This window comes from Homalodisca vitripennis, chromosome 4 (genome assembly GCF_021130785.1).
Source record: "Homalodisca vitripennis isolate AUS2020 chromosome 4, UT_GWSS_2.1, whole genome shotgun sequence".
Lineage (NCBI taxonomy): Eukaryota > Metazoa > Arthropoda > Insecta > Hemiptera > Cicadellidae > Homalodisca > Homalodisca vitripennis.
In genome coordinates this window covers 159,053,325-159,068,747 of record NC_060210.1, presented here as the reverse complement: position 1 = coordinate 159,068,747, position 15,423 = coordinate 159,053,325, and the positions used below count along the sequence as shown (strand labels likewise).

Genomic DNA, 15,423 nt, shown 5'->3' with positions numbered 1-15,423 from the left:
TTTTTGTTTTGTGTTTGTTTCATTCACAATTTACTTCACTTGACTCTGCCAATCCCCCAAGCAGTTACAGTGTTGCTATGAGAGTTAGTGTGTGAGGTTAGTCGATGTTTAGTTGTTATTGTTATAAGTATTCCGGCTTGGAGTGCATCGTCTGGTTACTAGTGAAATGCAGATCGTCTAATTAAACATATTTCAATTATCTTTTACAAAATCCAACTTCCAACTTTAATTGTGGGATTCTATAAATAAGAGATTGAAAATAGGTTAACAAATGAACGAGATCTGATTTTGAAATATTTGAAGTTATGTTAAACCATTCAGACGTTGATTCTATATACATTGCTACTTATGTACAGAATTATTTGGATTCTTTAGACAACTTGCCGGAAGATGTATCTCGCCAACTTTCTAGAATGCGGGAGTTGGACGTAACTTACCAAGGTAAGAATTCAACTCAAGTAAGCCATTTGAAGAGTGACAAGAGTGTCCTAGGTTAAAAATTAAGATCCTATCCAACCACCCTAAGCAGTGTAATTTTTTATTTCTTAGCACAACAATTATTCTATTATAAAATAATATACAAAATTTGAATTCCAGTGTTAACAAATTATTATAGTTGTCTCTAGTCACATAACCTCCTATTTTAAACTATCCTAACCCTTTCAGTGTCAGACAATTTTCTGGGTGACATTGCAAAAAGTGCCAGGTTTTATGCCCTATGCTGTATTAAGAAGACCTAGGCCAAAATTTACTTTTTACAACTGCCCATATTAAATTATATGACTTTGGTAGGCTAATTTTGGACTAAAACACTTGATTTTTGTAATCTTCTTATAAAATCTAGTTTAATCAAATTATGAACTAATTTACTGTGCATGCATTAATGAATTATTTATATGTTAGTGATAAAATTGTATTTAGAATGTTTTAATTGTTTTAGACTATTTTGCTCCAATATTTGCCCAGTTCAGAAAATTCCTTACACAGCTTTGTTGTTTTAGTGATGTTCTCACCACAGTTATTATAGTATGTAACTTGAAAAATTCATTAACTATCTTGAAATAAACTTTTTAAGACGATTATATGAACAAGTTTTGTTGCAATACTTTATGATTTGGTTTTAATTCATAAATAAACTATATATACACATATTTTATTCAAATATACACCTTAGAAGGTTTCAGTATAATAAGTGGCCATCTCCATAAATAAGGGGGGTAGGGTACGATAAGCGGACCCGGTTTTTATATCGAAGAATGCAATCATCGATACCTAATATTCGCATCTCAAACCCTAGACTATCAATCGATATAAAGTATCTATAGTTCTCAATAACAATCATATGTTTTAAATTAAAATATGAATCTAATATTTACAGTGATCAAACAAATTATTATAACCAAAATTATGAAAACTGAAGACGACCATATTTGCTGTTCTCACAGTTGGTACAGTTGTTTCTTTCCCACAAATGTCACATAATGGGTTTTTCTGCACGAGTCCAACATGTTGAAGTCATGAAAAACATGTCTTATCATCTTCCAAAGCAATGTCGTGTAGTTTTCTAAAATTGACTGTCATTTTTAATAATCAAATGTTACTTATATAAAATTGAAATATTACATTAAGAGTATTATTTGAAAGTGTTTACAGCTATTGATATAGATTATTTAATTGACCGTTAAAAATAATTAATTAGTATCGATTGATTATATCGATGGTTATGATTAAGTAATATCGTTTGCCAATATCGATATAAAAAACCGGGTCCGCTTATCGTACCCTACCCAACAGTTGAACTATACTGTCATTTGAAATAACTATAACGTAATTCGGTTCAACATTTTGGTTTCGTTAGTTTGGATAGTCATGAATATTGATGATTCCATTATGGTGTGGGTTGGTTATTATACTGGAGCCAGATATAAACTCTAACGCAAAAATTAAACATTTAGGCCTATCAAAAACAAAAATATTGTAAAGATTAGGCTCAAATGTGGATATGCTTGCACATCTTACTCTGACGTCTGTAAAAACGGACATTGGATCTTTTTGCACGTTTTTCAGACATCCATAAAAATTGACTTTGGCACTGAGAGGGTTAACCCTTGGCCTAATAACTTACATTTTGAATGGCCTAAATGTCATTGAAAATTAATGGAGAATATGCATGATGTTGATGCTCAGAACTAGCTGGTTTATAAGAAAGTGAACGCTCTTAAGGAACAGGCTGAATATGTCACATTAAAAAAAAGAAGGTAACAGGTAAAAAAAGCTCTAGCTTATAGTATAATATTATTTCTTTCAATGTTACCAGTGCTTCTGACCAGATTATGGCAATATTATCAGGCATTACGTAATATGTGTGTAGGCGCTAGAAGTGCTTCTAAAATTAATTGTATTAACAGATTTCTAGTGTAAACTTTAAATGTAAAACAAAGAACCAGTTAACTTATTTCCCAAAAATGCAAACCCTAAAATTGCAATTCCGCAGGACGAGTGATTTGTAAAATAATCGACATGAGGTACCTAAAACATATATTCTTAAATAGAAAATAACTGAATTTGATCCTTCTGGTGGCACTGATAGAAATTGATGTACGGTAACTAAAATATAGGCTATCTAAAAAATTGGATGACAGAACTTGAACTTAGACTAGTTGTACCATAAACTTAGCGCTATTATATCTGGGCAACCCTATGTATATCTAGAAGCGTTAGACCTTCATCACTAACTGCAAATGTTGAGATATTGGGTGGATCGATAGTTCTAGTTTCTTTCTTTAAAATTTGTTTTTGACGATGGAAGGATTATGAAGGAAACAGGATTTTTCCGGGCATTAGCCTTTGTTCAGTAATAAAAAAATCATTCTGCATCCTGCAAATTCATTTAAGCATTCTGTAGTTCAGTTTCAATAATTATTGTTGTTTTTTATTAAGTTCATGTTTTAGAGTTAGTGAAGTTGACACTCAACATGGTGGTTGTGATTCCTGACTTACGCATGTCACAATCCTCTGGTATGATTTGTTTATTTTAACCTAGTTTGTAATTATGTGTTAAATTAGTTACTTATCTTAAGAAGAGATCACATTGCAGATCTTGAAACGTACTGTTACTGTTTTTTTTTTTATCACTGAATGATGGCAAATGTCCGAAAAAATCCTGTTCCCTTCACAGTTCTAGTCTACAGAGAAGGATGTCTGTTGGTGTGGTTGGAGAGCTCCTTTAGGCTATTGAGACACATCCGAATTATTTGGATGAAGCACAAGTACATTTTAATAAATGAGTCGGAACACACAAAGCCCAGTAGAGCATTTGCCCATCCAAATTTCAAAAACGCCTGTGGGATCACCAGAGTATTCATAACTGGAATCCAAGACTCGAACAGCCTGTGAAAATGGTAGTAAGGCATTGTGTTGAATTGTAACTCTGGAGAATCCTCGGCTCTTCCACCCCAGTTTCAGTGTAGTATTAATTCTGACACAGTCTAATCGTTATGTTCTCAGTGACAAAGAGCACTCATACACATCTAGTGTATTCTAGTTATATTCTGATTATTTTAGAATTTCCCATACATAAATTTGAATCTCAAGATAATTCACATGTTCATAGACAAAAATAAAGTTAATATAAAATCGAATGCTCACAGGTTTTTAAACCGTAGACCTCATATTTGTACTTTTTACTGTGTCTAATTAAAAAATATTACAATGACTATCCATATTAAGTAAATAACTATTTTTCTAAAATAAATTTTACTCTTCTACCTACAGGCTAACATATTCTGTAGTTTAACACGGTTTCTCATGTTTCATTGAACTTCGTGTTATTTTCCCAATCAGTTCATGAAAATTAAAAATTGATATTCTGGAGTATTTAAAAACTGTCATCATCTCCTGGTAGATCACAAAAAACGAGTATTGAACGCTGCAAGTAAATGTCTTTTCTGGAGAATTGGATGAACAAATACAGTTCTGTTGAGTTTTCTTTTATGTCTGTGACGAAGCTTACAATGTGCTGTTGATAATTTTTGTATCTCTTGATCCATATCTAAGATGTAACTGCTCCCTTATTTTGTTAAAAAATGCTTGAAAGGATGTCACCTCCATAAAGACAATCCCACGGACTGTGTATCCCTTGTCTTAATACTAAAGGCTATTCCTAGCCTGGACATGAGGGAGTGCTGTTCCCTGCCCACTTTGATTGGAGAGCCTATATAATTATTTATTTTATTCAGTTATTGCCAAGAAATCTCGGTTGATTGACTTATAAATATAGATTGACAATAAAGAAATTGTAAATGTAGGTTACCTAAGACTTATGAATGTGGATATAGGGTTAGGTGTAGTACATTGACTAACATAAATAGTTCATATCTAAAATAATGTTCTACTTTATAGTTGGTTTATTTAAAATCTTTTAATATATTTATTTTTCAGCATTTTTGAAGGACATAGATCATCAGAAAGACATAATACTAGTTAAGGATCCAGAATCACATGTTAGAAAACGAGCTATAGTTCGTCTGCAACAAACGTTAATCCAGGCTCAGGAAGTAGGTGACGAGAAATTGCAGATAGCCCAACAAATCTGTGATCTAATAGAAAACAAAGCACGGCAGTTGGAGCTCGACTTCAAGATTCTTGGTAATATTTTTTGTTTTAACTTTGTTGATGGAAGTGTTTCATTTAGTTGGCCAATTGACTGGTGTACTGATAAAACAAATGGTTTGAAAATGTAACTATAAAGAAGAAACAAACTTAAAACAGCCTACCTTTTTCTAAAGTATTTATTTGACTCAAAATTGAGTCTTCTGTTACATAGAGTCTATAAGATAATACAGTTACTGAATGTTAGGAACATTTCACATAATTGAGATTTTAATTGAGACTAATGGTTTTAATTTAAAACTAAATTGCATTTGGAAAATTAAATACTGTTCTGTGTTGCTTAGTTGGATCTTTGAAACACAATACATTATTTTTGATATAATAAGACATTAATTTTGTAGCCACTGTAGAACAAATTGTTAACAGTTTTAGGACCTGTCATTGTTTATTGTCAGTAAAGTAGAACACCATTGACGACCAATCTGCAATATCGCGTTGGTGTGCACTTTTCTACTCAAGACAGGCCTTCAGTATATACTACTGGTTCAATATTTTTAGTTTTATACTGCCGTTTTAGAAAATATATAACTGAATGGTAGTCAAATTCATTATTTTTAACAACTGTACAGATGTTTTGTCTTTGTTTGTATTGAGTATACAATGATGGTAATAATTCTAGCATTGATAATGTACATAGTGTAACATAGTGCACTTTTGTACATTGCAGAACATTTTCTCAAATATGAATTAAATTTATAAAGTTATAAGTTATGTCCAAATTGTACATTTCAAAAATTTATAATTTCCACTTTATTACATAAAAACAACAGACAAAGTACTGACACAAAACAATATTAATGAGACTAATAAATGTATGATATTTCTATTTCTCCAATTTGCGATAAACATGTAAAAATATTTAAATTAATACAGATTGATAGATTGTTTTATCCACTATCCAACGACAATACTAATTTTGTTGAAAAACTGTATTGCTACTATACAATGTGGCATTTAAAGGCATTGTTTGTTCATCATGATTTTATTGGTCAGCAGTTGAAAAGTGATAGACTGATAAAATTACAGTGACAGTCACCAGTTCTTGGGTCAAATGTATCCTAGAGTTACACCTTTAACATAATACATTAGGTTATTTAATCAATGTAACTTTTTCAACAGATCCTTTGAAATCATTCAGTAAAGAAGCAGACTCATTGGACAATAACATTAAGGAGTCAGCTGGCCAGGGAAGAGAGGTTCAAGGTGTAACACAGACGGGGGTACCAGTAGTGTCTCTACGTGATGCTAACAGCGGAGGAGAGAGGCAGAGCAAGCGATCACGAAGAAGTCGTCAGGAAACATCTTTAATTGAATCTGCACCATCAGAACCCACACCACCACCAGAGCCCATAACTCCTTTACCTAGGTCGAATGCTACTGCTGCCGCTCACAAAAAATCAACAACAAGTACAGGTAAGAAAAAGAAGAGAAAGGCACGGCAAACTCAGCAGCGTGAAGAGTCGCCACCAAGAGAAGAAGAACTCGCTATTGACCCAGACGAACCCACGTATTGTCTGTGTGATCAAATATCATATGGTGAGATGATACTATGTGACAATGACCTGTGCCCAATAGAGTGGTTCCACTTTTCTTGTGTGGCTTTGGCAACAAAACCTAAGGGCAAGTGGTTTTGCCCAAAGTGCCGTGGTGACCGACCTAATATAATGAAACCTAAAGCCCAGTTCCTGAAGGAGCTAGAAAGATACAATAAAGAAAAAGAAGAAAAATCATAATTTTTGTGTTTTTTTATTATTTGTATTTTATAATAAGTCTATTTATTTTCTCTGTTTTAAATTTCTCTTATACAACTTATTTTAAATTATTACAGTAGTACAAACAAAATTAAGTAGAAGATGGATACTATTTTTAAAATTACCATATTTAATTTTATATTTATTAAAGGTAGCTTTATATATTTACAAAATCTGTTATATTCATATAAATCTTATATTGTAACTTTTTTAAAGCTTGTGTACTTATAAAATATAAATTTATACCTTACTTATTGTAAATATGTTTTAAATGTTTTTGTACACTATTAATTCATCTATATTTCTCATGTTCTGCTGTATAAATGTAATTTAAAGTTCAATTTATTTCTTTGCAATGATATTTTATAACTGGAAGCTTTGTTAGGTTCCATTTTATCTTATATAATTCATAATATTTGTGTTCATGGACATGAAACTTTATTGAAAATTTGGAAATGTGTTTAGAGAATATACTTTTCTACAATGATTCCACCAGTGTTTTTTATCTCATATAGACTTTCAACAGTAGATTTCTTTTAAGTAAATGCTATAGGTTATATATATATATATACTCGTATATATATATATATATATATATATATATATATATATATATAACTCAATAATAAAAAGTCAATTTAATCTTCTATAATTTTATAATGCTATGAGACTAGTTTGTAAGTCAAAATATAATATTAGTCTGAGCTTCTTGAAAGATTGGTTTAAACATTAATATAGTTGTTAAGGTTGTAAAAATATTTATATGACAGGCCATTCTTTTGGTTGGCATCAATCTTCTCAATTTATCCACCAATATAGTTATCTGTTTTAAGTAGGGTAAGTGCTTGGTACTTCTTATTAAACCTGCAATCGTGTAACGGACAATAATAAGTATTTAGGTAAACATATTTTTGTAGTCTCAACCAAATTTGTAAAATATATACACTGAATTGTTGTATGTAACAAAAGATCATTTACATAAATTTAATACACTTTGATAACTCATCAAATATGATTTTCAAATCACTTTCAACACCATGAGATTCAAAAGATTAGGTAAAGAACATCAAGTGCATTTAGATATCCAGCCGGTCATTCAGGATAGGAGATGTGTATTCTACAAATGTAGGCTATTGGTACCCTGAACAATAATGGCATTGAATGATATATTGTATATATCTAGTACCAAGATGTACATATATAAAAATCTTTTCTAGAGATCAAACTTAAATTTGAAGTTAACTAAGATAAATACGTACCCAACATTGAATTGTTAATTTTAATTTAAAGTTAAATTAATTTAAAAAAAGTATTTTAAAGATTAAAACAAATTACAGATAGAAAGTCGGGACTTTAGGTAACTATTAGTGTGAGTGAACTACTTGACCTTTTGATCAGCAATCATTCGACCCAAGAGACAGGCCCATCAGGAGTCAAGAGCACTCTTAGCTCAAGGATTTTGTGATTGCTCTTAACTTTTCTTCTCACTAATCCTCAAGAATTTGACCATCAAACAAAAAACAATCATCAAAGATTGATTTCTTGAATGTGTATTATTATAGAAATATAAAATCATAAATATACCTTTTGTATGATTTGAAAGACAGGTACATTTAATATGTGGCTGTTAACTTGAAATGTGAAACTAAAGCTGCTTTATTACGGACATATGTTTATAATATGAACTTTTTCATTATTTTAATAAGAGGAAACCACCTGAGAAGTTTGTCGCGTTACTCGTGGTAAACCCTGTATATTCTCAGGCACAAATTCTGGAAATAAAGTTCCAAATAAAAATTGAACGGTTTGTAAAACTCTTTCTTACTCACTTGTGTGGAGTTTTATTCTCATGGGTTTTTTAGGGTCACTTTAGTTTCTAAATGGGAACCTATACTTTCACCACGGATTAATGGTGAAAGTTTCTAAATGTGAATAATCAAATAAAAGAAAACTTTTAATATGAAAGTGATTTTTTTCTGTAGAATATGAATGCATGGGAAATGATGAATTTTATGTAAAAATCAGACACCATAAAACCCAATAGAAAGGAGATATTGAGCAGATGATTTATTGAGGATAAAAGTTTCTAAATCTTAAAACTTTCACCAGGAACTGTAAAAGATGGGCTCTCACACATTATTAACACTTGGAAGGTCACACCAGAAAAAAAACGATTCTGTGGAAAAATTCATGTGACACTATAAAACCCCATTGACGTAGAATCTTGTAATATTGAGAGATAGAATAAAATGTTATCGTATTTAATATAAACAAAATATACAATTGTAATTTAAAACAAAAAAATAGTTTTTATATTTCTAAAAGCAGGAAAATGTTTATAGTGCATGTAAAAATTTAAAAACTGATTTATGTCTTTGCCAATTTACAATAGGGTGGAACGTTGATATGGGGCAAAAAATAGTTTTCTGTTTTACACATTCTAATAGTGAAATAAATTTGTCTTTTTATAGGAGAAATAACTCTACAAAGTTTCATTTTCCTAGAAACACATCTTGAGGTGCCCCAAAAGCCTTGAAAATAGTTTTTTGTCTATAAATTTTCCAATTTTGTAGAATTTTTTTATTTATTTTTGGGACGGTATTTTATGTTTATTATTTAAATTTAATTAAAACTAAGAATAACATCATGAAAAAATGTGATTTACTTCCATCAACATTTTATAGGCCTACTTAGTAGGTATTAAAACTTGAAAAAAGAAAGGTTTTTTTAATGTACTTTTTTGGCTTTGCTGTTCTAAGATATTAGTAGATATAATTTTGTGATGGTTTGTCTTTGAATAAAATTTATTAAAGAATTTCTCCTTTTATTTTTATAGTACAGTGGTAATATTGAATTAAAAATGAAAGAGTAGAAAAGGTATTAACCTATGCAATAAAGTCACATTCTATTCATTAAACACACTTATATTCATAAAATACAAATAATACACAAATGAAACATTGCAACAAAGCTAAATCAATATTTAATATTCTCAATTATACATTTTAGGTAAGTGTCTCTTTGTTTCAAATTTTGGCATCATTTTGTGTGAAGCAATTCTAGCTTTGAAAAATCCATTTCTTTCTTCGAGACTGCAGAGTGATGATTCTGTTACAGGCTTGATTACTCTTTCCACTGCTTGTGTATGGCAAGGAAAACGTGGAAAATCAACAGAATGCATCAGATCATCTTCTCTTGATTCACTTATGTGTCTTGGATAAGTCCTCATTAGTCATATGCTTTGTCAGGTGGTTCTATGATTGTTACATCAGCCCAGTTGATAATGTCGATGTAATCTTCAGCTTTGAAGTTTAGTTAAGGTATCACAAACTTCCGTACTTCATTCTTCTGTTCTTACCTTGCCTTCAAAAGTCATCGGAATGCTAACTCTCTAATGTGTTTTCTCTCATCACTTAACATGCAGAGCAGCATGTTTACAGGATGAGAGTAGTAGCCGTTTATTTGAATAACTGGGTCGATTATTTTGAGGTGCTTGTCGAAAAGGTAATGTGAACGAAATCAGTCTCCATAAGTGTTTGGCTCCATTTACACAAGAGGGCCTCAGCTTAATGTGACACCTGATGGGAGCGTACACCTTAACTACATAATCTGTTAAAGTTTTCAGGTTTTCTGAAGGGTTCTCTGTTCTAACATACAACCAGTGAATGCAACTAGCCAACGTCAGCCATCGTGAATGTACTAACTTTCCTGGTTTCATCATAGCTAATTCAGGGAGCCAGATTCTGATTGAGATTGATTTACACATTCAAATAAATACTTTTTATTGGTACTTAGATCTTGTTTACTTCTAGGTCCGGAAAGTTGTCCTCATTGGTGAGTACGTAACTACTGGAAGCTCATGACATTTTTCAAGCAATTCGCCTAATACTTCTCAGAACTCAGTAGGTCGTTTTTCCATATAACACACAAAACAGATGGCGCAATGGCAACTTGTTGCAATGAAACACATTAGCCATTGCAAAAGACTTATGAATGTTCTTTTCTAATAGAGCAATAACACCATTATTAGCTCCATTATTTGTAGCAGTACCATCACATCCAATAGTAGTTGCACTGTTCAAGTTCAAATCACAGTTACTATTAATATACTCAATAAAACTTTCTTTAATCCCTTCACCTGTACCGGAGGCGGAAGCAACGTGCGCCAGAAATAAAGAATATGGTTCTTCAACTAAGGAATCGTGTTCTTCAACAACAGTATTTCTGTAAAATTTGTTCCCCTTTTTCTCTTTAACAATTGTCTTACTCTTTTTGCAATCAAAAAACAACCCTTTGTTCTCTCCAACTTTATTGTTGACACTGGTTGCAACTGCCTTTTTTCGATTACTGGCTCAAGCTATTCGAATTTAGCTCTAGCTCTCTCTAGCCCCCTCCCACCAACTTCCTGCAGACAAGCAGTAACACGCTCCCCCCTCCACTCTAACCGTACATACTATAATACCAACTGTGATCAAGTGTTATCTAGTGCATCTTAGTCACCTATAACTGCCTTTTTTAAGCAGAAATGGAAAAATACAACAATATATTTTACAGATAAAAATGTATTGAAAGTCTATAAATTTCACTAAAAAATCACAATTTCTAACGCTTTGCAGCACCTCTTACCCTACACCAATCATGTTTAAACTTTAAATTTAATAATTAAATAATAGCAAAAGGCAACTTTTTATCACTATTATATATTGAAATACAAAAATATATTTTTCATTCCACCCTGATGTACAACCCATTAGAACACACTAATATAACATTTAAACTATAAGTGCATGGTTTACTATATATGGATGATAATTTTCATTATTGGGGGGCGGGGGATTTAAAACATTCATTATTCTCTAATATTCTCTTTTCAAACTTGCGTTTAGTTTGACCAGTGAAAACAATCACTGATACATCTTCCACTACTCCGGTGCTTTTGAATTTTTTAGAAAGTTTGTGATACAGGATTATATAAAATTATGAGTAAATGCAGAAAAGGCTGATATTTTGTGTGAAATGAATAAAACTGAAAAATTAAGTTATTTTGTATTCATTGGGTATAAAAGGCCAACGAGGAATGGGTGGGGGGGGGAGTGTAGGGGTTAGTGGAAGTCACACTAATAATATTTCTTTTACTGAAATAAAATCAAAATTTTATTTGTATTGAACATGGCCATTAAAATATCTATTATTATACAATATCGAAGCTATGGGGAGTATACAATATAAAATATGTTTAAATACCAATATGTAATACAATAATTGTAAAGAAACAAAAACAAATTAGTCTTAAGTTACATATAATTTAGAGGCACAGGCTTATGAGTTCCATTGAACGGCTTGGCCAAAGAATAAATTTGAAGTATATCCTTATTTTTTATAGGTAAATATATATGCGGAATATATAGATATACATGCAGGAAAAGACTGCAGGTTTTTTAAGGGAAAAACTGAAACAGAAATGATAAACAATGAACGTAATGTGAAATGTCATTAGTGAACACTTTTTGACAACAACTATCACATGCCCAGGCCACACATCATGATATAAGCTTTTCTTTCAATTTAAATACTGTAATGAAACTAAGAAAACCTTTTTACAAACTAAGGCTTTAATCAACAAAATTCAACTAGATATACCTTAAATATTCAATGTATAAACTCAATCAGAATGTATAACAATTACTTAATATCTTCTTTAAATTAACATATGATCTAGTTATGTTTACATGGAGTAAATTATATAACATTCTCCCCCACTGAATTTAAGAGGTAGTCATTGAAACGTTCAGGGATCCTTCTTATTCTTGATCCTCTTCGAGGAGAAACTATTTTATTTTCTTGATTGAACTGTTCAGATTCAACTTCAGTGTCTTTTGAAAAATCTTTCTTATTTTCCTTGTGATGCATCTTCCATGTTCATCCTCCACCTCCTGTACTTCCGACCAATTGGATAAGTCTGTCACCATTAGACTTTTATCACCTCGGGGAGCTAAGTGTTTTAGTGAAACAGTAGATTCTCTTCCATTGGGGTAACGAATTAGAGCGTATTGTGGATTTTGCTTCTACTAATTCAACTTCATCAACTAGTGGTTCGTATTTGCTGCTTCTTACATTTCGCCTAGTTAGTACTGGACCAGGTTGCAGTAACCATGCTGGTAGTGAAGTACCTTTAGGTTGATCGACGTGGATGTATGAACATTCTCTCGTGTGGAGTGCAGTTTGTTGCTGTGCATAGTAAAGAGCGTATCGAATGTAGAGACTCTGGAAGTACAGACTCCCAGTATCGTTGGTCCAGTCCTTTGGATTTTAGTGACAGTGTAACGGTCTTCCATATAATTCCATTATACCTCTCAATTTGTCCATTTCCTGCAGGATTGTATGGACTGGTTAAACTTGTAGCAATCCCCTTTTGATGAAGATATGCCCTTATTTCATCAGACAAAAATGATTTGCCTCTATCAGAATGGATGTAATTTTGGTATCCCATAAACAGAGAACCAGTTTTCCAAACATTCTATCACAGTACTCGAAGTCATCTCTTTGCAGGGGTAAGAGAAGGGGAAGCGAGAGTACTCGTCAATAAATATTTAACATATATCGATTTCTACTTGACGATGGTAGTGGTCCTTTAAAATCAATATTGAGTCTTTCAAAAGGTGAAGTGGCCTTTATCAATGTGTTGGTTTGTTTGTGGAATCTAGGTTTGACCTCTGAACAAATAGGACAAGATATAGTCCATTGATTTGATCTCATTCAAAGAATATGGCAAATTCTTGCTGCGTACCCAGTGATAGAAACGCGTTATTCCTGGATGACAAAGAGCCTGGTGCATTTCAAAAAGTTTGTTGTCAGTCGTAGATGCATTACAGATCCGAGAGAGTGCGTCTGCAGAAACGTTTTCTTTACCAGGTCGATATTGAATGTCGTACGAGAAAGGAGAAAGCTCTAGTCGCCAGCGCAATGATTTTGTCGTTTTTAATTCTGCTAGAATGTTTTTGGTCAAAAATAAATGACAAAGCTTTTTGATCAGTTAAGAGAATAAATTGTCTCCCTAACAAAAAATGTCTCCATTTCTTAATAGATTCTACGATGGCCTGTGCTTCTCTTTCTACTGTTGAGTGTTGTTTTTCACTTCCAGACAAAGTCCTAGAAAAGAAGGCAACAGGATGTCCATTTTGGCTTTGTGTAGCAGCTATTGCAACTCCTGAAGCATCAGTTTCGACTATCAATTGATTTTCCGGTTCAACAGTCACAAGAAATGATCTTTCTATATCCTTCTTAATGTTTTGAAAATCACTAGCGGCAATGGAGGTTGGTTCAATAGGAAAATTCTTACAGCTTACCAAACTTCTAATTTTGTCAGAAAACCTTGGTATCCATTTGGAGTAGTATGATAACAATCCAAGTGTTCGTTTAAGGAGAAGCAGCATCATGAGGGCAGAGGCATGTCCAAAAGTGGTTGTAATCTCTCTGGGTCGGGACGTATAGTTTCTATTTTGATTTGATAACCAAGGATAGATATAGTATCTTGAGCAAATTTACATTTCTTCAGGTTCAATGTTAGATTGTATTTCTTAGCCACAGCCATAAACTTTTTTCTAAATTTTTATCATGATCTTGTTTACCCATTCCTCCTATTGTAACATCATCAATATATGCGAAAGTACCTTCGAGTCCTTCTTCTGAAATAATCTTATTTAAAGTCCTTTGGAAAGCGGACACGCCGTTGGTTACTCCAAAAGGAATGCGTTTGAACTGATACAATTGCCCATTAGCTTCAAAAGCGGTAAGTTGTTTTTCATGCTCTGGAATTGGTATCTGATGATAAGCACTAGACAAATCCAATGAACTGAAAGTATCAAATTTAGCAATTTTTAACACAAGTGATTCGATATCGGGCAAAGGATAAGCATCCAATAATGTAAATTTATTTACTGTCTGAGAATAATCTATTACAAATCGTTTCTTCTGGTTTTCATTTTTGGTAATGAGCACTTGAGCTCGCCATGGAGAAAACACTTTTCCTCGATAACACCATCTTTCAGAAGAGACTGTATTTCACATTGTATAAATTTTTCATCTTCCCCAAAAAACCGCCTTGTCTTAGTCACAACAGGTCGACAATTCTTTAGTCATGTGCTGAAATAATGATGGTGGTTCCACATTAGCACAGGCAACGTTACAAACAGAGAAAGATGATTCTTGGTCCCCCAAAGTCTACAGTAACATTTGTATGTAGTTTCATGATATCATGTCCTATCAGTACATCAGTACATAACCTTTCAATTACAAGCATTTTGATTTGTTTGTAAGCATTGTCTTGTACATACAGATCTACCCCTAACATACCCTTTAATTGGTGAAACGAGTGACGTAGATGCCATCGACACCTGTTTGACTTCTGGAAATGTTTTAAGGTTGTTAGCCCTTTACAAAACTACTATCAATAAAAAAACTATCAGAACTTCCCAGTATCAACTAAAAAACTTAGCAGAAATTCCGTTTACATTTCCGGATACAATTGCTTTAGATAATACTTTGGGTGTTACTGCTGAAGTTATTATGGGACATGTTGTTAAAGAGGCTGAATTTATCTTACCCATTTTTAAGATTCTTAGATAAACAAACTCTGAGAAAATGACCAGTTTTCGAGCAACCTTTACAAATAGCATCTTTTTGCAGGGCAGTCATCTCTTGAAATATGTCTTGCTCTTCCACAAAAATAACATTTCTGTCGGAGTCTGTGTGCTGATACAGCAGCAGCAGTAGAATTGGTCTTCCTGAGTGTTTAGTTTGTCTGAAGGAATCTTTAAATTACTACTCGTATCAACGTAGTGACAATATGATTGAGGTACACCTGAAGTCATGGAATAAGCGTCCGCATGTTTCTGAGCTGACTCTAAGGAACGAGCTATTTCTTCAACTTTTTCCAAGGTTTTTAAAACGTTATGTTCCAGAATACGTTGTCTGATTCGAGAAGAATTTAAACCACTAATAA

General features: G+C 32.5%; 1 protein-coding gene across 1 annotated transcript; it reads left to right on the top strand.

The window, feature by feature from the left end:
- Window positions 1–6,506, top strand: LOC124360428 (inhibitor of growth protein 1). The gene is made up of 3 exons (XM_046814055.1): window positions 1–441; window positions 4,441–4,647; window positions 5,791–6,506. Exons 1-3 carry the CDS (start codon window positions 306–308, stop codon window positions 6,402–6,404), a joined length of 957 nt encoding a protein of 318 aa, XP_046670011.1. The 5' UTR covers window positions 1–305; the 3' UTR covers window positions 6,405–6,506.
- Window positions 6,507–15,423: the final 8,917 nt, after the last annotated feature.